This window comes from Onychomys torridus, chromosome 13, assembly GCF_903995425.1.
Source record: "Onychomys torridus chromosome 13, mOncTor1.1, whole genome shotgun sequence".
NCBI classification, from domain to species: domain Eukaryota; kingdom Metazoa; phylum Chordata; class Mammalia; order Rodentia; family Cricetidae; genus Onychomys; species Onychomys torridus.
Window position 1 is genome coordinate 66,474,567 of NC_050455.1, and position 27,691 is coordinate 66,502,257.

The 27,691-nt window shown below is 45.3% G+C and overlaps 1 protein-coding gene across 1 annotated transcript in view; it reads right to left on the bottom strand.

Moving 5' to 3' along the window:
• The window catches only part of Slc14a2 (solute carrier family 14 member 2), a 56,963-nt gene that overhangs the window by 13,779 nt on the left and 15,493 nt on the right, over positions 1-27,691 (bottom strand). Inside the window, exons 4-7 of the mRNA XM_036204497.1 lie at positions 25,778-25,906; positions 21,267-21,459; positions 10,414-10,474; positions 2,513-2,638 (exon numbers count right to left, since the gene is read on the bottom strand). Coding sequence (XP_036060390.1) covers positions 2,513-2,638; positions 10,414-10,474; positions 21,267-21,459; positions 25,778-25,906 — 509 coding nt within the window. The remainder of the gene's footprint in view (positions 1-2,512; positions 2,639-10,413; positions 10,475-21,266; positions 21,460-25,777; positions 25,907-27,691) is intronic.

Below are 27,691 nucleotides of genomic sequence, written 5' to 3' on the forward strand. Positions count from 1 at the left end.
CCAAGCCCAAGCCCATCAACATTTGAGCAGGTAGGGGTATGGACCCCTGCCCCTGAATGAGGAGCTATGGACAGTTGAGGATTTCTGGAGCAAGGGCGTCAGTTTTCTGTAAGAGCATAGTCCCTGGTAAGTCCACCACTCTCTAGCGGCTGGCCCCATGCCCAGGAGTACATGGGCAGCACACATTGGGCCTGATGGGCTATAGAAAGAGAAAGAAAAGAGGACATGAAGTTGGGGGGTATAGTGTGGAAAGGGGATATGGGGGGAAGTGAGTAGTTAGGACGAGGAGGAGTGGGGTAGACATGATCAAAATACATTATGGAATTCTCAAAGAAGACAACATTTCAAATATTCATTCATTTGATATGTGAGTGCTTTGCTTGCAAATATGTGTGTGCGCCATGTGTGTGCCTGGTGCCCACAAGGCCTGAAGAGGATGTTGGATCTGTGGGGACCATAGTTCCAGATGGCTGTGAGCCACTGTGTGTGTGTCGGGAATCAAACCTGGGTCCTCTGCGAGCAGACCTTATTCACTGAGCCACCTCTCCAGTCCCAATAAAAATATGTTTTGAAAGAAAGGAGCTGGGATGTTGAAGTCCATTGCCAGTTCCTCATAAAGTCATGAGTTTGAACTTGGCAATGATTCTCCTCAGGCAGATGATTTGAAAATTATTCCCTTTCCCCTTCCCATTTTTTGATTACGGTATTTATTTTTATTTTTGAGAAGAGGTCTCACTATGTAGCCTGGCTGGCCTTGAACTCATAGAAGTCATCTACTTCTGCCTCCCAAGTGCTGGGATTAAAGGTGAGTGCCACCATGCCTGGCTATGAGAATATCTATTTTTAACCTAATGGTAGTCACATATTTATCTCTGTGTCTAGCCACTGATAAGTTTCTGTTCCTATAGTAAATAACCTCACACCACGTTTGGGCAAGAAACACTAATTAAACCCAGAAAATAAGGAAAATTCTTTAATTGGTTTTTTTTTTGTCTTTGAATTTTAGCATTTTAATGGTTGGATTAAGGACAAATGATATCCCTGTAGTCACTTTAAGTAGGTTTTGAGATGCCCATGTGTCATTGTAATTCTACAGAGCTCTTGTCATGCGACTCTAAACATCTTGCATTATTAGGCTGGCTTATTTTTAAGGATGACCCTTTTCAGTAAAGTTCTCTTGGGAAAGAGCAGGCCCTTTGAAGTTTGGGCTTGGTACTCTGGTGCCCTCCTGTGGTCAAGTGTGAGAACGGCAGGCTGGGTTCTGCCTTCCTGTTTGCAGTCTGCTGTTCCCCTTAGGGAAAATTAGGAGGGATGTTCCGGAAGGCACCCTGTTCCCGCTTGTGAAGAAGCAGAGACTACAAACATCAGTGTAGGAAACAGAGAAAATGTACTTGAACTTGAGGCTTGCATGTGTGGCCTCCCCTCTGACCCTCTGCATCTGTCGGGAGCAGCCTGCCAGGCTTCAGTGATTCCCACAGACTTCCCTCTTTGCATGGGGATGCACCCCGCCCCCACGTACAGCGACCCCTCTCAAAGACCTGTTCGGCTCTCTCTACTTGCAGGTTTTTCCATAACCACGCTAAGTTCCTTGCTCTAACTTGGGTGACTTTAGATATAAATGGATGAAATTGGACAACTTATGGAAAGACAGCCAGGCACTGAGCTGGCTTCTGGGAGCGTGTGACACCAGGGGCCACCAACCCAGGGGTCAGTTCTATCCATCGAAGTGCCCCAGTATAACCAGCTGATCATGTGTAACCACGGCGCTTCGGCTTCCTCTGGGGCGCTGTGGTGGGGCCAGAGCGCACTCTTTCCTGTTCAGAGGTTTCTCTGTCTCTGACTCTCTCCAGGATCCTTGAGATTTTCTGGAACCTGGCCTCGGTTTACAGGCTCAAGTTTCCGGTATCCTCCTTCGCTCAGCTCTGGCCTCCTTCTGGGGTCCCCTTCTGGTCTGTGGAGGACCCTCTCCACAACTTTCCTCTATGTTGGCTCTCTCACCCCGTCACTGCCATGGTGGGAACTTCTCATCAGACTTCTGAAGCGGTGGACTTTGGATTCTTTGTTTTGAGAGGGTTTCCATACATAGCCCACCTGGCTATCCTCCTGCCTTAGCCTCTGGAGTGCTGAGATCGGAGGCTATGACTATGACTTTGTGTGGCATGACCAGTGTTTTAGGAATTGGTGGCAAGTTTTGAATCTCTTGAAGAGCTCTAAAAGGTCTGGTTCCTGGCTCAGCCTGTATTCCTGATAGGTTAATTTTGAATCTTTGGGAAAGGGGTTGCAGATAATTCCAGAGCCAAGTTGAGACCTTTGTCAAAGCCCATCAACTTGTTCTAGATTATTTCCCCACCAGGCAACGTGTGTTCAGAAACGGGGAGACCTGTGGCTTTAGTCTGTGGTCATCTATTAAAAGGACCACTGTGTAGTGGGCACTGCCACTGTGTAGATATTACTGTTGCCTGCTTTGAGATAGGAAGCTGGGGCCTGAGTGGGAGGTAGAGAATGTACACACCTTTGCTTCTCCTCCGGATGGATGACCACTCGATGTGGAACACGCTTCTCCGTCTTGGGAGCACAGTCTCAGAGCCCTCCTCTGCCTTCCACTGGCCTGCTCCGCGTGACTGCTCTCCACTGCCACCTAGCCAGGGGCAAGAAGAGACAAGTCAGTAAGCCACCTGGTCCACATCTGTAAGAGCCAAGTTGTGCAGCCAAGAAGAACACCCAGAAGCTAGAGAAGAGTAAGTGATGCTGTTTGATGCTGGAGGAATATTTGTATGTCACACACTAACCTGTGCTATTTTTATACATACAAAGAGGATGCATCTGTTTGATAAACTAAGGCAACATATGAAAAGGACAGTTTTTCTTAAGGTGCTCAATTTTAGCGGCTAAACAGCCAGTGGAATGGACGTAGATGTGGATAGAGGTTTTGGGGTGGGTAGCTGGTGGATGCCTAGTGAGACCAAGTCTGAGCTCATCCACCAGGCAGAGTCCACAATGACCTGGATTCTTGTGTTTGGTAACTCGGATTCTGTACTGGGGCAGAGTCAGGAAAGTGGGTCACCCATTACTGTGCCTAATGGAGTTGATGGCCCAGTCACAACAAAGCAAAAGCCAGAAGGACTCCTCTTACTCAGGGGATAGATACTGAAGGAGCAGCCTGTGGTCCACAGCCCCAAGCCAGGCCAGCCAAGAGCTGAGAGTGAGACATGGAAAGGGGTGCTACAAGGAAGCTTGAAAGCGAAACAACCAACTTCCAAAGTCTTGAAAACACTCAGAGCAAAAGTGAGTGTGAATTACTCTCAGCCCCTGGGAAGCGTTTTCAGAACACTCTGAGCAGATTCCGGGAACATCCAGAGCATCGAAACCACAGGTGTCTGCTGTTGTAGAAATGAGATGGACCATCCATGTAGTAGAAAGAAGGAAGGGAAACACTGGCTGGGATGCAGAAGTCATTACTTTCTGCTCGGTATTTTGCAAATCGTGTGTAACCTCATTGACACTTTCCTTAATTGCAGGATGTAATTCTTCCAGAAAGAAATAGACAGCCCCTGGAGGGCCGACCTTCTCAACCTGACCTGTAAATGATGACAGATATCTCAGAGTCTAATCTCCCACTTTTTTCCTATACTCTAACAGAATCAGATAACGCTTATGAAACACTCTGGAAGAAATTGTAGCTGTCTACACACCAGACGCGTCCTCAGGGAGGGCACTTCCCACTGATGGCACTGGATTCCTCTGCTCCAGGCAGGATGGTCCCTTCTCCTCAGGGAACAGCTGCAATTTCCCACCTGCTTGCACAGACTCTTACCGAGGTGGGCCTTAAGCAGAGTCCTTGACTGGCGAGACACTTGATTTCCTCCTACATTGCCACCATCTATCACACATCTGGTAGATGGATGGTAGGTGCTCAGAATGTTGTTAAATAAATTAACAAGGGATGATCATCCTATGCATTTTAATTTCTGAATGACAGAGCAAAGAACAAATGGCTATGCTAAGGCATGGAACATTTTTGGGTGTGTTTATGTGTATATGTATTCATGTGTATGTGCATGTGTGTATGAGTGCACATGCATCTGTATGTAGAGACCAGAGGCTTACATTGGTTGTCTTCTTCATTATTGAGGTGTCACGGTGTAGTGAACAGAGACTAGGCCCAGGGGCTCTGATCACCATGTCCCTGTTTGCGTAGAGGCGCAGGAGCATTACCCCATCAACACAGCTGCAAACGTTCTGGGGCATGTGGCTGGGAAGCTGTGTCTTTAGTGACCTGTGTGTTATGGCCAGCAGGTGAGTAACTCCTGGGTATGCAGCCTGGGTTAGGAACTGCTCTCCCTCCCCTAACCAGCTTTATTAAACATCCCAATGCACACAGCTTCATTCAAGGGCTGCTTAGGATCATTCTAGGGACATGGTCCATGTCTTCAAGGGAGGCTACCACCTCATGTTTTAGAAGGCAAAACTTCACTGATACTTTCTTCCTGGTGGCTTAGAGGAAAAACAGTGTTTAGCTCTTATTTTTGTTCAGAAGCACTCTTTCTGGGGCAGTAGTGACCTCAGGGTTCTCATACCTCTAAAGATACCTAATGCAGAGAAACATCCACCATTAAAAGTGATCAGTGGAACAAAGATTTTGTAGAAGAGCTTGCCTATGAAATCGAAATTTCAGTTTATTGAAATTTCTTTGACAGAGCCACCCCCCTCCCCCAAAAAATCTTAAATCAAATTGGATATTTTTTCAAAGAGGAAAATTCATCTCGTGTGTCTTTTTAAAAATCAGCCCACCATGGCCCATGCCTGTAAAATCAGCTCATGGTGGCCATGCCTGTATATACCTCCACAAGCTGCCTCCCTCAGGTTTGAAGCAGTTTTACTTTCTCCTGGAGGTGGATTGATGTTGCCTACTGATGCTCACAATGTGCACCACGAGGAGCATCTGAGTCCACCATCATGAACCACTTGCCTTCCCCAGCTCCCTGGCTTTCACGCTCTTATTCACAGCCAGTACACTCCAAGCAGTATCCTAGGTACAGTGCCAGAATGACTGGTTCTGAGGCATCATTTCACAAACAACTTGGGGTTGTCTTATTATTGGTTGCCCTTTGGTTACCATTTGGTCAGATGATGTCTCCCTATGTTGAGCTTTGTGCTATGACTTTTCATTTCCAGAGATTATGTGTGTGTGCGTGTGGTGTGTGGTGTGTGTGTGTGTGTGTGTGTGTGTGCGTGAGAGAGAGAGAGAGAGAGAGAGAGAGAGAGAGAGAGAGAGAGAGAGAGCTGGGAAGGGGGAGGCTTCTGAGTGCTAAATGAAATGACTTTTTTCTTTTCTTTTTAAAATGACTTCTCTGTATACTGAGTGTCTGCTACCCGTGTGTGTCCTGGAGGTTAGAGGAGGGCATTAGATACCCTGGAGCTGGAGTTATGGGCAGTTGAGAGTCACCTCATGTGAGTGCTGGGAACCAAACTCAGGTCCTCTGGGAGAGCATGAAGTGCTCCTAATGTTGTTCCATCTCTCCACCTCCTTCTTACCTTACAACTTTAATTACGCTGGCTTATGCAAGGTCATTTTTAGGCAGATAACATATTGAACATACTCTCTTCCTCATAACTGCTACCCACTCTGTCCCTTCTCACCACCACCTTCCATGAACCCCCTTTCTTCTTCTAGAACATTTCTTTTCTATTTTCATCATCTATACATATATGATTCTTGTGGATTTATAAAGCCGAGGAACAAAGGAGAGAGAATATGTAATATTTGTCTCTCTGAAACAGATGAAATTTTCTTAATATGATTATATGGAGTTGCATCTATTTTTCTATGAACAACATAACTTTATCCTTCATTATGACTCTCTCTATATACACACATATACATATATGGATATATCTATACATCTCACATTTTCTTTATCCATTCCTCTGCGGATAGATGCTTACAACATACCTATTGTGAACAGTGCTGTAACAGTGATGTGTGAGCACCACTGTGACTTGGTGTCATCGGGTAAATACTCAGGGTGATATAGGTGGTGGCTCTGTTTTTCCTTTGAAGCTGTGTAAACTAAAGTTGATGTTTTCAAAAATCATTGTATACACTATCGAGGCCTTGAATGTTAGAACTGGAAAAGAAAAATTAAAATTTTGAGATTCTTCAGTTGGATCCTCTCATTTTACCAATTGGGAATTTCAGCTTGGAGGAATGGAGTGACTGCCTGCCTGTGGCCCAACTCTTTGCAGAGGCAAGAGTAGACACTGGCTCTGCCTTGTGTTTTGTGTTTAAGATTTGTTTCCTGAATTCTTGTGTCCTATAGGGGTTTAATTTTGCTCTATTGGCTCCACTGTGCTTCTGAACGCCACGGTCAACTAAAGGTATCCTAAAATCCAATATTCTTTTAGCGATTTCTTCCCTTTTCTCAAGAAAACACCTTCCTAAATCTTCCCAATACTGCTGGACTGGGCAGTGGCCTGAAAGGCAGATTGAATGAGGAGGATTTGGTACACGAGGAAACTTTATTACTTGGTACACCAACTTCTTAACATGACTGATGGTCCATGTTTTATGAATGTAGGGTATGACTCTTTGTAACCATGAGATAAGTACCTGTATTAATAGTTGATGCTTTCCCCCTCATACAGCTCATTAGTTGGCTAATGGATCCACCTAAATTTTGATTTTTTTTTTTTTTGGTGCTTTTGTCTCACCCCATAGGGAAGATATTAATACATATAAATGAATTGATATTTCATTTAAACTCATGAAATCATATGAGAATTTTGTAAATGAGATTAGAGAGTCAAAGGGCAACTATAACTTAGGTAACTCCCACCTCATTTCCCTTCAAAATGACATTGCACTCTTTTCCTGTCCAGTCTACACCTTCAGAACTGTGGGTTAGCACCGCTGGTCTTTCTGAGGTTGATCTGTCTTCTTCTAATCCGTTCTGTATTCCAACTAAAACCATGTTTGGAATTTCACTTTCTTACTCAAGAATCTATATGGCTCCACAATGCCATATAGACCTTGAGTCTAGGCAATGGTAGAAAGAAACTAAGGCTCGGAGAGAAGGGTTCTACCTGGGCCACACAGCTGGTCAGTTATAAAGCCAGGTACTGACATCTTGTTTTGAATTTTTTTCCTACAACGTACGAGTTTCATAGCTAGCTAGATCCCTTCACATGAAATCATTTGGCTTGTGACTTTTTAAAAGAGAACATAAATGATTTCATTCATCAAAAAGAATAACCAAAAATTACAAAAATAAACATCACCATTGCAAGCAAATTGTCCTGGGTCATTGCTGTGGGTACTTCTCTATGGCGACATTTCCATACTCTCTTCCACACACTGTCTTTCATGCCCTTCCCCTGTTATCTATGGAAGGCATAGCTAATCAATCCCAGACCTTTGCCAGTAAGTTTAGATCCATCCTCACAATCCTTAACACAATGACCCAAACATCGAATGCTAATGAGAGTTGGCCCTTGATTGTTTTCCTTTCCAACATTCTGGAAGGGTGTAGGTGGGGTACACATGAGATAAGGGGGCATCAGATGAGGTGTTGACAGTGGGCAGAGACTGCAGGTAGACATATCTAAGCCTCACAGGGTGCCTTTTCCCCACCAGAGAGATAAAAAAGCCAAAAACAAAGGGCAGAAAAAAGGCAAAATCCTCCACTGTCTAATAATAAGACTCTTAACTACTTGCAGCCAGACCCAGTGGACTTGTGATATTTTATATAAACAATTACAACCATTCTCCTAATGATTCTTGGTGCTTCTCCGTAAATGGCCAGGAAGGACAAATGGGGTTATAAAATTTACTACCTAACAAGATAATGAGCTGCCCACCTCTTATCAACTCAGATATGACTCATGAGACAAATGGCCCATGAGAAAAGGCTGAATAACTTCTCTTAACTGCCACTAAAGAGCCCATTGTCCCTTGGGGGAGTGATCTGTCTCTCAGAACTTGGCTGCTGTGTTCCTGTCTACAGTATGTGCTCTTTGTTAAAACTTTTCTGTTGGTTCTGGTCTGGTAAACACTTTCGCTCTGAACCTTGGGCTTCCTTTCCTGGCAGGATATTTCAGTGGCTCAGCCGGGGAACCCTCCCACCCCCTCGCTTCTTCACTCTGAGGCTTATGGTGATTGGCAAAGTGGCCAATGGGCACCTGAAAATCTCTGGGGCTGTCCTCCACTGAGATCCAAAGGCTTCTGGGGTGACACCCATTAAGGCATGAGCTAAGTAAGGGGTTCATTTTGGTTGGTTTATTATTCAAGGACGAGGGGTTGCTTTTCTTCCTTTTGGGACCCCCATCTCAACGTGTGACATAGGGACAGTGACAGCTCATTTGGCATGAGTCCATACATACTGTGAGAACCCCTTCATTCCTCTGACCTCACTGTCTGTTTCCGTGTCCGTCACTCACCACCACAGAGCAGGTGGGGGCAGGCATGTGTAGCCGATGATGCATGCACCTGCAGCTTTCCTTTCCAGCTAGACTTCCTGCTCTAAGAGGCCCGTGGACAGCCACGAGAGGCCCGTGGACAGCCACACTTTCTTTTATAAGCTCACTGTCTGGCTTGTCTGCTGCCTCCAGCCACACCTGCTCTCAACAGGTGCTCTCAACCACACCTCAACAACTGCTTCCTCTTTGCTGCTCTGACCTCTCTCTTCTTCCTGTCCCCTCTCTTTTCCACCCACAGAGCTTTCTCCAGTGGCACCTATGCAGTTGTGCTCACACTCTCTTGGGACCTGTGTACAGGGAATTCAGAGAGCAGTTAAAAGCAAGCCCTTCCCCATGGAGAACACCCTTCACCAAGAGGTGGCCAACAGGAACTCTGGTGCCCTCTGAGTACATAGTCCCTTCTCCATGTCTGACTTTTCCCAAATGCAGTTCAACCTAGGATCATTTAGCCAGGATTCACCTTCACTAGAGAGCCCCAAAGCCCACCGAGGCCTTTGACTGCCAGGGTTATCAATATCATCCTGACCACGTGATACACAGAAGGTCCTGCATCTGGTCTTTAGTAAGTGTAGTGGGTAGCCATCCCAGCATTGGCCTGGAAGTTCCAACCCCCCATTGAGGCTTCGGTAATGGTCATGCCCACAAGGCAGGGCAGAGGAGGAAGTGGAAGACCCAGGATCGAGAGGAGGTCTCTCTCTTGGTTCTGGGACCCTGGATGCAGGAGGTAGACCAAACAGAGTTCTCCAGAGAACACCACCAGACTGCGCCACACCTTTGCCAGACCCTACAACCTATCCCTTCATTTGTAAGTTACCCCACAAAATAAACCTCCCTTTTAACTACGTGGAGTGGCCTTAATAATTCCACCAATCAGTAAGCACCTGGGCAGTTGAGATTCATGCTTGAAACCCAAATATGGCCTGGCCAGGCTCTGTCACTGTGCCTGACACAGAGTCCTGCTGGTCATATTGGGCCACTGGTGTAGAAAATGAAAGAGGAAGGGATGACAGAAAGACATATTGTCTATCTTTTGAAAAATATGATAAAGGCTGTGTGTGTGACAGAGATGCGCATGTGTGTGTGGGTGGGTGTGAATGTGTACCTATGGGTACGTGCATGTGCCTGTGTGAGTGTGTGGAGGCCTGGGGAGGGTGTCATTGTTTCTCTGTATCACTCTCCGCCTTATTGAAACAGGGTCTTTCACTGAACCTGGTGCTCACTAGTTTTTTTTTGGGGGGGTGGGGTTTGGGGAGCAGGTTGGTTGGCTAGCAAGCCCCAACAAGCCTTCCATCTGTGTTCCTGCCTCCCACCAAATACTGGGGTTACTTTCATGCACAACCTTACTGGCTTTTCCACGGGTGCCGGGGCTCCGAACTCAGATCCTCACGCTTGCAAAGCCAGCGCTCTTACCTGCTGAGCCTCATATCCATCCTGGGAAAAGCATGACTACAGCTGTCAGCTGTAAGTGATGGGAAACAATGCAGGGGCTTCTGAGCACGCTGCCCTTTTCAGTCTGGAATAACTGCAGCTTCTATGAAAACAAACTGGCCTTAATCCCGAGAGTCCAGAGGCTCAAGCTATCCTGGCCATAGTTTTATAAGATAAGACTCTCCAGATATGAGTCAATCACTGGGCCAGGGGCTGCAGATTCCACCCTCTACTTTTTAGACACACGTGGTCTTCAAGTTCTTTAATGATTGGGAAGAGACCTTTGGCCGAAAAGGTCAACTTGGAGGAAGAAAGGGATGAGAGGCAGGTCCACTTAAAGGCAACAATCCCCCCTGCCCACGTCGGGAAATCTTAGGGCTCCATCTAATATCGACGTAGTCTAAGGAGACTAACCTAAGTCTCAATCAAAGGACCTTCTCCTGCTGTTGTTGTGGCTAGCCAGGACATTTCATCTAAGAGTGCCCAAGGCTACCAGGCTACCGACCTCACCCACGGCCATGTCCAATCTGCCAAGTAGAGGCCCTTTGAAAGCGAGATTGACTCTCTTTCCCTAGAGAGGGATCAAGCCCAAAGAAGGATGAATGCCCCTGGTTCTGCTCTTTGACTCCGAGGAGCCCCACAAGGAAGGAGACCCACCTCCCTTTAGGAGTATGTGGCTCTGGGGTGGTACAGGCTCCTGCATTCTCAAGGATGGCACTTGGATAACTCTATATGTGATGGGAAGAAAAACCACATTCCTCTCTGATACTGGGGCAAATTTCCAGCCCTTACCACTGTCTCCAGTTCAACTTTTCAGTCCTCTGTCCCTTTTACTGGTACTAATGGCAAACACCAGCCAACCTGGTTTACATCCCCTTTAATCTGTGTGATAAGCAAGCATCTTTCATTCATTCCTCATGATCCTGCCAAGGTGCCCCGTTCCTTCCCTAGACAAAGCTACCATGCCCACATTTCAGGCTCTTCCAAGTTTCTGAGATTCTAAATACTCTATAACCCTTGCACCCAACACCAAGTCCCTGTCCCATCATGGTCCAGAATCATCTAGAGCCTGAAAAATCTTCTCCTCAGTCACCACTGGAGAGCTCTACACCACCCAACAAGTTCCTCTTAAATTAGAACACTTCCGTTCCTGGGTGCCCATTAACAGCCACTCTCATCGCAGTGTTCTTAAAGACCCTGACAGTTTTTAGAGTCAGAAATCAGAGGGAATATTGAAACAGATTTGGCCTGTTCTTACCTCATGACCCACACCCATGAAACCATCTAGAAAGAAAGACACATCCTCACTGCTGAGAATACCGATAAAATATGCCCCTGATGGTTTGGGCCTCCTAGAAGCTATCTGGCCTTGAACTCAGGTGGCCATTATGTATACTACATTGCAAGATCCACCCAAAGCAGCATTTTGACACTTCTCAGGGTAAAAGCTGAGTTGATTAATAAGCCAAAAAGGAAGCTTAGCTTCTACTCAAGTCTGCCTTGGGTCTCAGTATCCCTCCCACCTCCCCCTTCAACATATCAACTTAAGAGACTCAACAGGCTTTAGATTAGGTCTTTATAGCCATCCTAGAGGGATGGTTACAGAGCCCAGAAAACAATTGGTTGCTCCCTCAATCCTCCTAATGGAAAAGACTTAACAATCTTCATTAGACGACACATTTGAGAGCTAAAGCTCTCCAAATTCTAATCAGGCCTCCTTTCACAGACACAGACATTCTTCACATAGTCTATTTCCAAAGTTTCTCCTACTTGTCAGAGAAATCCCAGAGGAGCCGTCAGACTCCATCTCCTTTTATAGCCTGTCCAGAGAGGGGACTATGCTGGTAGACTAGCAAACAGATTCCACTGACATCCTTCCTGGTGCAAGGGATGAAAATATCCCCTAGCTCTAGTGTATACCTTAACTGGGTGGATGGAGCATGCCTTACAAAACCAGAAAGGGCCTCTGTGGTAGCTAATGACCTTACAACACAGGATTTCCACTCTGGATTCCCTTGGTCCCTGCAGTCTGGCCCGGCTTTCATTTCCAATATCATCAGGGAATGTGCAAGGCTCTCAAAATTAAGTATTGTTTTTATTTAGCCTGGTGCCCTTGATCTTCTGGGAAGGTCAAAAGGGCTAATCTAACCTTTGTAACAAGCTCTTCCTCTCATTGAGTTAATATCACTAAGACAGACAATCGCGGCTGTCGCTAAGATCCGAGACAAGCATCACCTCAAGCTTATTTTCAGGATCTTCTAGACATTTTAACTTCGGAGACTGAGTCCATCTTCTAACCCTCCCCACAGGATAAAAGGTCATTTGAAGCTGTCTGAACCTGACCCTATCATGTCCTGCTAATGTCCTCAACTGTAACGAAGGAACAAGGCCTGTCACAGTTGATCCAGCCATCCAGAGTTAAGAGTGTTTTACCCCCTAAAGTTCAAACCACCCACTCCTGTGAGCCACCTGGGGATCTCCATCCCCTTCACATCCAGCTCCAGGGAAATCTACCTTCAGACACCTCCAGACCCCAATTTATTAACTGACCTAGCTCGTGACTTGAACTGTAACTCCTACCTTTACTTATTATTCCAATATCACTGGGCTCCTCTATTGGGCACAGGGCTCCTTTTCATGCTAATAATCACTATTAAATGTCCTATCTGTCTCCCTCAAATCATTCTATGGAGCCACTTTTAAGCACCAGAAGTTCTGTTATTCTTTTATTACTGTTCATAGCCCCTTTTCTATTGTCTTAATTCTACTCTGTGTAATCTACCCCTCCTTCCTTCACATTCTGGTATAATTGGTGTCTTCCAGATCATAGCTCATTAAGCTCCAGACAATGACATTATCTCTGGGATAGCAATCATTGCCATTGATACCCACCTTCTATCATTGGAAACCTCTTGACCTCCAAATGATGTCACAGTCTAGCCTTCAACTTTCTGTGGTACCACCCCCTTAAAAATAAGGCTCAAACCTTTTATGTCATATGGTCCTATGAATCTGTGGTAGAATAGCAATGTCAGCTGGGCTCCCCTGCTGCTCTTTCTCAGCTCCCAAATAGTTCCAGCCCAAAGGAGATCTTTTTCCCTTGTCAATGATTTGACCTTGTTGATCTGCCAGGGTGAATGTAGAAATAAAAAGGTCAAAAGTAAGCCCTCTTCCAATAAAACTAAAAATTCTTTATTTTCATGGTCAGATCCCAACTTAGAGCTTTAGACCCAGTGGACTCTAAGGACTTATAAAAACAATGATAGTCTAGTTCCCAATGGCCCTGGTACCTCACCCCAAATGAACAGTCCCAGGAAGGACAAACAAAGTCATAAAAACTATCTATTATGACAGTGAGTTGCCAATTTCTTATCTACTCAAATGTGATCCCACACAAATGGCCCATGAGGTATGTGCTGGTCATTTTTCTTACTGGATATTAAAGTACCCCATTCTCTCTCAGGGAGGAAATTCTCTTCCTCTGAGAATTTATCCATTGTGTTTTAAAAACTTTTGAAACTGTGTATTAAAACTTTTGTGTTGGATCTGGGAAGCTGGTCCAGTGGCGAAAGCGTTTAAGGTACAGCATGAAGATTAGAATTTGGAACCCCAGACCACAGACAAGCCAGGTAGGTGTGGAAAGCCTGTAATTCCAGCACCTGGGAGGCAGAGGCAGGGGACCAGGGCAAGCTGGCTAGCCAGACTGGCTAAAATTGATGATGATTCCTGGGTTCAGTGAGAGATCCTGCCTCAATCAATAACAGAATGATTGTCACCCAATGTCAACTTCAGCTCTCCTCATGCATGCATACATGTACATCTGCATGCATGTACACACACACACACACACACACACACACACACACACACTTGCATTTCAATTTTTGTCTGATAAGGGCAATCGTATATTTTGTAAGGCTGTGCATGTTTTAATCAGATAGCTTCAATAACCTGATAACGCTTCTCATAATATGCCATTTGAAGTATTCCTTTTTGTAGCTATGGAGAATAAGTCTATGCTATTGAAGTTGGTATCTATGAGGGCACCAACACAACAGGTTATTGCGAAGCTGGGATGTGTAGACACACCTGGACTAGGAAGACCCAGTTCTATGGGTGTATCTACAAAAGGAAACACAAAGACGTAGGCCAAGCCTGGAACAGGCAACTGATCTCTGAAAACAGCAAGTGATGACTCCCTGGAGGAAGGTATTCAACACTATCTCATTAGCCAGAGGTTCCATCCCAGAGGCTCATTTCAACACAGTGCTTCCCTGGGGACCCTATGATGTCAGAGCTATGAGGTTTGAAAACTTGTGGAATGGATGACCAAAAGCACACAGCTCACCCCGTGATCAGGAGAGCTGGGAAAGGGGACCTGCTGGCTGATTTGTTCCCCTGGCTCTATCACAAGGCGAGTGAGACAGGCCAGCTCAGGTTGCCAATTCTTACCACTTGGGTAAGTCTCCAGACTGGCCGTGGTTTCTTCATCTATAAAACAAGAGGTTTGAACTCTAAATACTTAAGAGCCTTTTCAGCATTGAGCTTCCAAGAGCTAGATTTTTTTTTGACAGAATTCTTAATAGTTTTTCCATCCCACAATTGCTGTCCCCAGTACAGTTCAATGGTAGAAAATAGAGCTTCCTTTTGCAAAGCCAGGTGGTGCTGTAGGTTGGCATCTACCTGGTTCACTTCTGCCCCAGCATCTCTTACCTGAGCTTCTTTTGATCCCCAGATAGGGCTGGAGGAATCTAGACCATCAGGCTGGAGAAGAAGCTTCTTTCCAATGTCTTTTGTCCTCAGCTCCAGGCGCTGCGACGTCTCCTAAACCTGAACCCCCTCACTGCCCTGCATCTTCCAGCCCATCCTCTTGACACCTTTCTGTAAATCCACTCATTCTTGTCCCTGACTCCATGCCTGGTACAGGTCTGCCAACTGAGGAGGAAGAAAGACAAATGCCTCTCAGCAGCCCTCTTGCGCTCTGGTCTTCTTGACTAAAGATGCTTCCTAAATACCCCAGGGAAGGTGTATTCTGGCTGCCATGGTCCCCACATCAGCTGGATCAGGCAGCTTTCCTTAAAGGGCAGCCCTGGCAACTGTTAAGTTGCTTCCTTGTTGTCTCTCAGGCGTTACCCCTTCTCCTTAGAGTTCTAGCTCCGGTATTTGTCTTTAAGCAATTACCTAAGGGTTGGCTCCTTGGGGGGCAATTTGCCTTCCAACTTCGATAAGTGCACTTAATTCCCCAACAGGCAGGACACAGGCTAGGGACTAGAGCTTGCCATCAGTGTCTCAATGGAAAATTTTGCACAGCCTAATACTAAATGTGGTCTTTCTGTGGGAAATTTCAGAGCTTCTCCACTAACTCTGGTAGCTCACCAGGGCCCTCTCAGATTGAGAAGGGCATAGCCTAACCATTGTGGCCAAAATATATGCTGAGGTCTATATATTAGGGAGGCTGGCTCTTGAAAGTCCCATGAGGCCATGGCTCTGATGGGGGGACTATGAAAACATGTTTTGTTTGGCTTGAATATGATGGGTCATCAACCCACACTGCTGTTCCCAGCATACACTTAGAGGCAGAAGGTAGCGTCCTCCCCAGGATCAGAACCATACCTCACACTGAGGACATTAGCTCCACCTGAGTAGACAAACTCTCCCGCTGACGTCAAAGGGTCCCTTCCTACACCAGGTGTTTGGGATTCCCAAAGACGGATCTTGATCAAGGAGGATGAAAAGCAAACAGAAGGGGTGGGAGGCACCCAGGCGCCCCCACATTCCAGGCACAGGTTGGGAGCTGGTAGAGAGCAGACCAATTCCATGCTTACATGATGGGTTGCTGGCCATACCTAAGCCTCCCCCTTTCTTTTCTCCTGCCTGTCCAGTCTCTCAGCTCCGTCTTAGACACTCGCCCTTCACACTCTTGCCTGGCCTCTTTGAAGGGCTCCTGAACTTTCCATAGCAAGTCCAGTCCTGCTTTTCCAGCATCCATCCTAGTTAGCCCAGATACAACATGGAGATGCCACTAATAAACAATGATAGGCCACCAAGCTGGAAAGAGAAGAGGTCATCCATGAAGAAGCCATCTAGGAAGGTCACACAGGGTTCATGAGCTACCCAGAACCACGGTGTAGCACAGCATCTCTCACACACATATGTCATACAAATGGTATATGCAGGGTGAGACAGTCAACTGTCCTAGAAAGCAGAAGGACACAGTGGAGTCTTGTGCCTCATAGGTCTCAGCAAACACGGAGCACACTACCAAGGGCACTTGGAGCGCTTTAGACTAGAATCTCTTTAGGCCTCCAAGGCTTAACCCAAAGTCACTTCAGAATGAAGTTTCACTCTAGTTTCCTTCAACTCTACATTTCCATATTTGCAGAAAGAGAGTGAAATTAATACCAGGCAGGGCCTAAGTGGTAGTCAGATTCTTCTGCAGAAAGGGCCATTGTCCTTGTGGAGTAAATTCAAGTTCAAGCTATCTGTGCTTCAAAGGTGTGTTTCCTTTGCTTCATTGTGTTCCAGCAATCCCCCCACCCCGACTGTGAGAACAGGCTGGGGACTCTGAGTTATCACTCATAAAGGATGGGCTCAAGGGAACTCGCTGTCCTCCCTTCCACCTCAATCCTTGAGGTTTCAGAATTTCTAGTTCCATGTGAAGCAGAAGGGGTTCCTACGGATTCCTCTGTCTTCTACAGTGGCTAGAGGCAGAAAAAATACAAGCAACACACACACACACACACACGGGGTGGGGAGAGAATGTAGGTTTTTTAAAAAGGAGTTTCCAAATAAGACTATGTGTGGTTTGTTGGGTGGAAATCCTGGACACTGTGAAACTCTGCCACTCCCACCTGGCTTTGGATGAGAATGACTCCAGTCCCTCACAGCCTTTGAGATCTGGGGGAACAAAGGCTCAGAGCCATATAGGAAGCACGCTGCCTTGTGGGGGACTACTGATTTGATATAGTCACAAATTCAGTTTGAGAAGAGACCAAGTGGCGGTGAGCTCTTAGAGGGCTGAACAGAGTTCAGAGGGAGGAGGGTCGGGGAGGGGCAGGTCAAGACAAAGCTCAAGTGACTGATGCTCGCCCTCCAGCTTGTCCTCTCCAGTAATCAGGATGAGAATTTTGGGAACCTGACCAGATGGCTCAGTGGTCAAACTCTAGAAAAATCTAGAAAGCAATAATGGTGTATTTTGATAAGCTTTGTCTCTATGTTCTGATGTTTCTGCCACATTAGTGATACTTCCTCTTTGTTCTTCAGTGCGAACTCAGGGTCACAGAATCATGGATACTGGGAGTTAGAAGAGGTTCCCTTCAGTGATCACCTGGTCTAGCCCTCTGCCCACTGAACAAAGCACCCTGAAGTCTCCAGTTGCTTGGGTGGGAAACTGATCTAAGGAGACATCATTGCTCAGGCAAGTTGCCTTGTTACAAAGAGACTCTATTCACGGACTCACCCAGCTATTTGTTACCTCTGCACTGTGCTTCTGAGTCTCCCACTGCATACGGCTAAGACTCCATCCACTTTCCTTCCCAAGGGACACATCACCATTTCCAGCAGGATAAGGATGCTTCAGCCCCTTATTCACTTCACTTGGCCTCATCTTAGCATGCCCCCTTTCCATCACAGATAGGTCCAGAAGATGCTGCTTGTGTTTTCATGGTTTTCTCCTTCCTCTTGTAATCAAACCTATTCTCAGAAATGACACCAACCACCTAAGATGCGAGTGACTGACCATGCTTATGCCGTTACTAGGCCAGGGCTGTTTATATTTTAACAGGTTCCAAAACTTAAGCCAAAGGGGAGAGCTGGGAATGCTTGGGTAGCAGCTACGGGAAACATGGGGGACAGAAGGAGAGGCATAGAAAATTTCCTGGAGTTCTTAAAATCATGCCCAAGGCAATTCCTAAACAGAAGACCAACCCAACCAGGTAATTACCTTGGTATTTGAAACTTGGTATATGAAAACTGGTGCTGTGAACTTAAATGCACTCAGGCTGTCTGGCCAGCATCCTTGTCTCAGGTGACACTATTCAGATGGCCAGGCAAATCCCCATAAAATAAATTCCCTGAAGGCAGGGACGGGTCTGATTCTCTCTTGGTTTATTGTCAAGCCCAGGATTGAGTAACATATTAATAGTTCTGTATTAAAAAAATTCTTCTGGGTGAATGAGCAAATATGGTCAGGCTGCAAGGCAGAATTCTCAGGCTCTGAGATAGTACATTGTCACCGGTGTGGGAGCCCAGCTGGGATGAAATGGGGCAAATGGGATGAAGTTGGGGTCACATAGATTTCAAAGGCAAGAGGAAATAGACAACAAAAGATTATGATCACACATGGCCATTTGATTGCAGCCCCACCCCAAAGGTTTCATAGAAACTAAACTATGATTTCTAGACCCCCAAGTCCCATGCCTCTGCCGAGTTGCAGGAAAGGACCCAGGGCTGGTAGTTGAAAAGGAAGAAATACCGAAGAGCAAGCAAAAAGACATATGGTAAGAACCGTGAAAGGGAAGGTGAGCGACCTGGGACAGAGGTCACAGGAGACTGGCAGTGGGGTGGTGAAGAGCTTGAATTGGAGGAAGGAAGGCAAGGAAAGCGACGGTCACACCAATGATCAGCGTGAAATCTCCGAGGAGAAGGGAACTTGGGTTTGTATGTTGAAAGGCAGATTGACGAGAAAGAACATGTAGGCTCATGTTCATAAACAAAGTAAACAACTAGAAAAGAAGGTCATCTCTCAAAGGAAAAGAATCATGTTTCTAATTTGTAATAGAGATAGGAAATGAAGAAACGACATTTATGGAAAGCTGGGGACCCCACATCCAGACAAAATGCTATTTGCTTGCTGGGGACAAGACTCTGGTCATGTGAAGAGTTGGAGAACCCAGTACCTATGTTTTTTTTTTCAGGCCTTATTTGAGGAGGATCCTCAAGGAAGCATTCTACAGGAGTATCACACAGATGAGCACAAAGTTTGCAAGGCAGGATGGTGAACAAAAGAGCAAAGAATGATCAGAAGTCAGTGTCTGGGATCAGTGGTGAACTCGATGGGACAAGCACAAAACAGAGCAAAGAATGATCAGAAGTCAGTGTTCGGGGTCAAGGGTGAACTTGACGGGACAAGCACAAGGCCAAGGCATGAGATGGGCTTGAGTGTGGATTCTTGCAAAAAGAGGAGGCGTGTTATTAAAAATGACAAACAGCCCCAAACACCAGTATTTTAGGAGTGAGCATTGGGGAGGGGAGAGAGAAGGTCTATACAGGCTTTGGTGTCTCTGACTGGGAGAGGAGCACTGGCAAGGTGGAGCATGTTAGGACTAATTCTTAGGCATTTTGTTTTTACATGATGGGGAAATAGGCTTTTATCCCAAGTGCTGGGCAAAGCTGTCTAGCTGCGAGTGGAAGGGAAAGCTTGAAGGTTCAAGACGCCTTGTTCATCCTTCCAGGGCTCCCATTTTCCATGCTCTGGCCTTTCCATTACCGTGAAAGCCCTCTTCTGTGGAAAGCTCTTTAGGCCCAAACACCAACTCTAAACTAGGGGGCCTTCACTTCTTACCACGTGTCCTCTCTTGTCGCTACTCCATGTCTGCCTAGGAGCCACTCAGCAAAGCCAAGTCCACAACATCTATTGTTTAGAGGCATCACTATCATCTCTCAACCCTCCTCTCAAAAGACTAAATAACATTTTTGTTTTATGCCAACAACATGTAAATCAGACTTCTCACTTCCATTTCCAGCAAGGGCATACCAGATTCCTTTAATACTGCACCGTAGTTATAAAGATCTGGGCAGAGGGAGCAAATCAGCTTTAGGGGGACGGAGGACCAGGTGTGTGTGTGTGATTTGTGGTTGTGTGTAATGCTCATATGGTAGCATGAGTGTGGGCATGTGTGTGCCACAGCATATGTGTGAAGGCCAGAGGAATGATAGCCTTGGAATTTGCTTATTTCCTCCGAGTACGTGTTCTAGGGGTTGAACTCACATGAACTTAGCTTCTCAGACATGCATGGCAAACATTTTCACCTGCCAAAGCCAAGCCATCTTGTTGGTCTAGCATTTACTTCTTAATCTCTCTCTGCCTCCTTGTTCCCTTCTCCCCTCCCTTCCCCCTTCCTCCCTTTCTTCCTCTTTTTAAGACCTGTATTCCAGGCTGCCCTCAAAGTTGATAAGTAGGGAGGATGACCTCGGCATTTTGCCTCTGTCTTCCAAGGGTTGGATTAGTCATGTGCCTCTACACTCGGTCTATATGGTGCTGAGGATTGAACCCAGGGTGTCACATATGCTGGTCATGTGCTCTACAAACTGAGTCACGTCCTAACCACTGGTCATGCTTGACAATAAAAAATATTTCTAGACATTGACTAAAGTTCCTGAGGAGTAAAATTACTCTTTGCTTGAGAACCATTGTAGTGGATAGCCATCCCAGCATTGGCCTGAAGTTCCAACCCCCATTGAGGCTTTGGTAATGGTCACACCCACAAGGCAGGGCTGAGAGAGGACACTGAAGACCCAGGATGGAGAGGAGAGCTCTCTCTCTTGGTTCTGGGACACTGGACACAGGAGGTAGATGGAGCAGAGTTCTCCAGAGAACACCACCGGACTGCGTGGTACCTTTGCCAGACCCTACAACCAATCCCTTCATTTGTAAGTTACCCCACAAAATAAACCTCCCTTTTAACTATGTGGAGTGGCCTTAATAATTTCACCAATAAACCATCATTAAAAAAAAAGAAAAGAATCCACCCAGTTTTCCATAGATAATACCTAATTAAATACTGTTTTAAAGTATTTATGTTAGTTTCTTACTGCCTTATCAAATTACCTATCTCATCTAATGCTTTTCATTCAGCTGTAGCTGCCTTGCATTATTAACTTCACACTTGTATTTCACTGTGGGTTGTCTCTTGTACAGAATGTAGGTCTCATGACTGGCTTCTTTCAGGTATACAGTCAGAATGTGAAAGTTTCAGGCATGAGCTAGATGCTAGATGTTCAGTAGAGACTTGTTGAATGTATGAATGTGGCTGCAAATCTTTCTAGTCCATCTTCTGGGCTCCTTCTCTCTCTCTCTCTCTCTCTCTCTCTCTCTCTCTCTCTCTCTCTCTTGTTGAGACAGATTCTCATTATGTTGCTCTGATGGGCCTGGAGAACCCTATGTAGACCAGGCTGGCCTCAAACTCATAAAGACCCATCTGCCTCTGTCTCCTCTGAATGCTGGGATTAAAAGTATGCATTGCCATGACCAACCCCACCTGGTTTCTACTGAGGGATGGAACCTGGCTAACAGATAAGCTGGTAAGTGAAAGGGTCCACGGTAGAGTCCAGGGTTCTTGGCTCACTGCCACTGGGTAACTTACCAAAGGCATTTCAATCTCTGTCCAGGTGATATTGGGAGCCGAAGACACAGGCTCGATAAGGGTCATGGGGAAGAAGAGGTTGTAGTGGCCTGTGGCTGCCAGGTACAGGGTTAGGGCAATATTGAAGGGCAGGGTGAAGACTGGCAGATCCCACTTGGCGAATATGCTATTCAAAGCGCTAGAAATAACTGGGCTGTAGAAAGAAGACAGGAAGCATTAATCACCCTGATTACCCTTCAGCTGACTGTCTTACCTCTGGCTACGGGACCAGCTGCCATCCCTGTCTTCATGCCTCCCTTGGGATTCCAGGGGTCTACTGATCTAGGACTGGGAAGAAGGTTCTCAGTTTGAGGAAGCAAAGTGAAAACACAATACTTTGAATGGAATACCTTGTGAAAGAGTTTAAATACGTCTTTGTTTCTTCAACTGAGAAAACCAAACAAAATCTGACCCCTATAAGATGTCATTATTGCCTTTGGCTCATCAGATGTGTACCAGCTGTTGCCTAGGGCTGTGACAACATTTTTAGGGTCTGGCCTCCTAGACAGACAACACCAGGACATGTAGGCAATGAGCAGGATTGGACTCTGGGAACCACTCTGGAGACTGCTAGACAAAACACAATCTTTAGTTTGCACACTTTTCCTTCTTGGCCTCTGGCCTGTTCCTGGGAAAGAGCATGGCTCTTGGACACAGAGGGAGCCGAATGCAAATCCAGGCTCTTATAATGTAGCGGCTATGCAAGCAATGCTAAGAAATGGATTTCTCCCAGGTTCAGCTTTCCCTGGAAGGGATTGGCCACTCCTGATACCCTGCACATCTCTCACACTCAGAGGCAGCTGGAAAAGACAGAAAACTCCGTGACCTGGTTGCATGGCCTGTCTTTAATTAGTGGCCACGGCTCTCACATGGGCATTCAGGTCTGCCTGAATTAACTCTAGCACACTGAGAGCTAGTTCATGTTTGCCTTTCTCTTTGAATTCTTACTGTCTGCATCCCTTTCTGTCTGGGTCAACCACAAGGTTTTATTTACTCCATAAAAAAGTGATGAGATGAGAAATGTTTCATTTTCTAGACTTTAAAAACCCTTAAAAACCCTGCTAGCTTTCCCACACTGCCTTTCGGCCTCCCACATTGGATGGAAGTGTCCCCACTCCTTTATCAGATTAACTCTTTCCCCTGTTCTGTGGTTTGGATTCTTCTCAAAGACTTAACTCTTGTGATATTCTCTGTAACAGAGATCCCCTTTTCCTCCAGACCATTCTTGTCAGGCTGTGGTAGGCACACTTTAGTGGTGTCTGCTTTCAAATGCCTTATCCATTGAACTCGGCACTCACGCCTCTGCATGTCTGCTCTGCAGAAAGGGCTGGTGCTCCCTTATCCCACCCGCCCTGCTCCTATCGTTCCCGAACTCCATCCAGTCAGGTATGATTCTCAGTTCCAGCCCAGAAATGGCTTTTGTCAAGTTCACCAAATGACATCTCACTTGGCCAGTTCACAAACACTCCCTTCCTCTTAATTTGAAGTTGGAATCTGACACTGTATGGAAATACTTTCTGTGTGGGCTACCACGACATTGAGCTTTCTTAGATTACACACCCTGCTCACTCCTTCTCAAGTTCCCTTCCATGACACTCCCTCCTTTCTGCCAGACATCTAATTGGAAGATTCCTTGGTTCTGACTTGGATCCTTTCTCTCTTCCCTCTTCTCCTTTGGATGATAGTCTATATGCTTCTGCCTTTCTAGATTTGTGTGTCCAGGCGGGTGTCTCAACACCTCTGCTTGGAAGTCTAACACACACTGTGTCTAGAAAGAAGTTTTGTTTGCTTCTGTGCCCCGGTTGTGCTCTTAGACACCTCCATAACCCACATACTCAAGCAAACTACAATAGTATATTGAATATTCTCCCCCTGATCACTTTTTTATTGCCACCTCTTTAGAAAGTCTTGTGGCCTTTGTCTTCCTTAAATAATCTGGAAACCCAGTTTCTTCTGGTGATATTCACATATCCCACTCTAGACCAAGCACTCCCGTCTCTCTGGATCTTTTTAGTAAATCTTTATTATGATTATGCAACCACTCTTGCTCCATCTAAATCCATGTCTCATTTTGTAGGCAGCGAAGCTTATTTAGTTTTCAGTTTACATCATCGCTCTAATTCAGACCTTGTAACTGTGTTCCATTTTTACCACAGATGTAATAAAAACCAGAATATTTATTGGATGCATATCATGCTAGGGACCCATGTAGCATGAATCTTAAAGGGTCTTATTAATAAAATCAAACCTGGAGCCAGGCATTGGGGTGAATGCTGGAAGATCAGAGATGCAGAACAAGCCACAGATACCTCACCTCAACAGTTCCTCAGCTGATCCCCTTTCCTCAGACTGGAAGCTTCTGAGTCCTCATCCAGAATGAATCTCAGATGAACTACTGCTCAAAAGCCTAAAAGCTTAACCAGCAAAAAGCTTCTAGTTTCTGGTTCTCATGCCTTATGTACTTTTCTGTTTTCTACCATCACTCCTTGGGATTAAAGGCTCGTGTGAGTCACCATGCCTGGCTGCATCCTTGAACAGATGGATTTCTGCCTCTGGAATGCTAGGATTAAAGGCGTGTGCTACCACTGCCTAACTTCTATGTTTAATATTGTGGCTGTTCTGTCTCTGACCCCAGATAAATTTATTAGGGTGCACAATATTTCGGGGAACACAATACCACCACAGACCCATGTCATCTACTCTACCTCCCCCACTTCATCTCCATCACTCTTAGGGTCTCAACCTCTCTGGTCTTCCCTCTATTTCTTGGACACATTCGCTATTTGGAGTCTCTTTTCTGAGGCATCCCTCACCAAGATCTTTGGTTGGGACATGTCTTCCTGTCATGTAAGTGGTGACTCAAACTTCACATCTGCAGTGTCTCTTTCCCTGACCATCCATGTCTGGGGTCACTCTCACCTTTGTCAAAGCACTAAACACATCATGAAGAAACTTTTAGTCACTAGTTTATAAGTTCACCTCTTACAAACTAACTCATAAAGAAAAAACACAAACCCAAGAGAGTAGAGGTTCCTCCTTATCCACACATCAATAGTCCCTGTGCTCAGTGAATAGTCTTACGTACTCAGATTTTCTTTTTATATTGAATGAATCTTGAAAGCAGTATTATGATACCCAGGCTAAAAGAACTGAATCTCAAGGGCCGTGTTGACGAATGCACAAGAGGAGAAGTTAGTTCAGAATTCCACCCAGAGCAGGAATCAGTATTTTCCGCCTTTTAATTTGGGAAATGGGGGTTGGGGGCACTGAAGTCTAAGCTGCCACCCAGTGCCATATGGCAGAAAGGCTGTGTTGAGGGGTTGAATCCATGTAGTTATAAAACAAACGCATGCAAATAAGGATGAGTTCTGCTCCTCACTGGGGGCCATGTGGGGAGCATTAAGAAATCCCCCCCAGAAATGACCGTTTTATCTTTTGTCCCAATGCATCAAGGAAGATAGAAACTCCAAGAAGAAAAAAAAAATAAATTGCCCAGAATGCCTAATGCAGTAATTTATTTGCAAGCACCACTAAAAAGCAATGAAACAGTACTTAAGCTAAATTGAACTAACTGGTTTTAGTAACTCCAGACTTTGAAACCTAAGAAAGACATTTACTTCTTGGAGATGTTAAAAATAAATCACTATGTCTGATTTATTGCTGAGAACAGGAATAAATCACTATGTCTGAGAGGAGTAGAGAGCAGGGTGGTATAGATGTGTGATGTGAAAAGTTGGAGACCCAGGTTCATATAACAGCAGGCATGCTATTGGGCCATTTGGACACTTTACTGACCCTCTTCAAATTCAAATGAAATTAAGATCATATGTGTGAATGGCTAAGTACACTCTGTGTTCAGTGACTATTTGTTCCCAACTCTCTTCCCTCTTGAGGGAGTTCTCAACTGTATGCTCTCGTTCAAAGACTTTATGCTTTGCATACAGACCTCCTGTTCCAAGAAAGCCCCTTGATTCTATCACAAGTGTGATTTCAGATTTGAAGGCTTTTATTTATAGGCCACACAGTGTATGATTCTCTTGTAGCCTGGAGTTTAATAATGCAGATTCTAGATTCAGAAAGCCAGCCTCAAAAACTCTGACTGTATGACCTGAAATAAATTACTTTCTCTATGCCTCAATCTTTTCCTCTGCAAATTGGGAACAAATATAATCCCACCTTGCTTAGCACTGTGTACTTACAAACTAGTCAATAAATGTCAACCTTTATTATTTAGGAAGGAAGATTAACAACGCAATAAAACATGTGGCCTTTTTCTGCTCTACAGGGTTTTTGGTAATCCATATCTCCACTTAACCCCATTGTATTGCTTCTGAAGTCATGAATTAATGGATTATCATGGTGTCTTGCTAGACAAAATCATCTGTTTATGGAGACACAGGGCTACACAAGTGTGCTAGTCCTATTTCTATCCAACGAGCATCTCTGTGAGCAGAAACAGGGAGGTATCTCACCAGGCCATGGAGGTGAAGGTCACAGGAAACAGAAGCCACCAGTAATAGTCTAACTTCTCCGAGAACACGGCCATCAGCAGTCCCACCAGCATCCCATTGTAGCCGTGGAGTCCAGAGGCGATGGCTGCCCTGGGTTGGGTGGAAGTTATTTTAAAGCATTAGCATTTGGTGGTGTGTGTTGAATTACCTTGGAACTCCAGAATCTGGGTAACTTAGACAATTCCTTTAATAATGGACTAAAAGTGAAACTCCCAGGTAAGATGGTGGACTAGATGTGCATATGGCCCAGTGAAAGAGAAGCATCAGGATAAGTAGTAAATAAAACATATCCAAAGAGAAAGAGGAAATGCTTCAGAAATAATAAAAAAAAAAGTGTCAGGATGGCTGAGGTTAAGTTGTAATTCTCGCTGACAATGACTTCTCTGGGTCAGTGATAGAGAGACGTTTCCCTGGCTCAGAGGCTGAACTGGATGCCATCTTGAGAGGGGAACTATTGTTTACAACAGAGGTTGGGAGTGGGTGTCTATAAACAGAAGGAATCACAAGTCAGAAAGTAGAATCGAATCTGTCCTAGCCCCAGCCCTATGAAATAATTGTGTTGGAGAGGGGGTCGACACTGACATACCAAAATAGTCAGCTGGACCCTCCCCAAAGGCAGTGACTTGTTTAGGGGAAGGGGACCACCCACCATGTTGTCTGAGAATAATTGACCAAGAATAATTCTGGACGTTGAGTCTCAGGTTGGCAGGCTGCTACCTGTCGGCTATGTGGCTTGCTGCCGTAGAGTCCAAGCTTTCTGATGTCCCAGCACACTGTTTGCATTCTATAGTCTCACCTCCCTAGCAAGATGGCGACTGCTTAGCGGGTTTTGAAAGTAAAAAGGTAGGTCTGCCTCTACACATGCCAAGGTTGCAGCTGCTTCCATTACTTTCCACATACAAGGGAGACACCCTCCACTGAGAGCGTTAGCTTCCCAGGGGGGTGATGAACTGGGGATTCTCAAAAAAAGCTTGTGGAATCCACAGACTACATGCCTCATTTTGGCCAGTAGAGGTACAGAAACAAGGGAGACTTCTAAGATGAAGGAGGGCCCAGCAGACATCAGACAGTATTTGGACCACACAGGCTCAGCACTGGTATAAAATCACAGTAAATGAAAGAGGGTGAAAACCCAACTGACTCTTCTACCCTGCATACACAGCAGTCTCTCATTGTCAAGGACATAGAAGAAAGTCACCAAACTCCTCTTTTTTTCATTATTTTTCTCTTTTTCCTCCATGTCACCCCTTTTCTATACTTTGTATAATCGTTTTTACTTTATCATCTTTAAAAAATTATATTTTTTTAATTTCCAAAGAAACATACCCCATTATATAACAGATACTGACTAAACATTATTCTCATCAGCCTATGGAGATTTCTAAGTCATAAAACTGCTTTGGATGTCAGTGTGGTGGTTTCTCAGAAAACTGGGAATCAATCTACCTCAAGACCCAGCTATACCACTCTTGGGCATATTCCCAAAAGATGCTTAATAATACCACAAGGATACTTGCTCAACTATGTTCATAGAAGCTTTATTTGTCATAGTCAGAACCTGGAAACAACCTAGAATGCACCTCAACCGAGGAATGAATAAAGAAAATGTGGTACATTTACACAATGAAGTATTGCTCAGCTGTTAAAAACAAGAACACCAGGAAATTTGAAAGCAAATGGATAAGACTAGAAAAAAAAATCATCCTGTGTGAGGTAACCCAGACTGAGAAAGACAAACATAGTATGTATTCGCTCATAAGTGGATATTAGATGTAAAATAAAGGATAACTATGCTATAATCCACAGACCCAGAGAGACTAGGTAACAAGAATGTTTCATGGTGGGACATCTGTATCTCCCTGGGAGATGGAAATA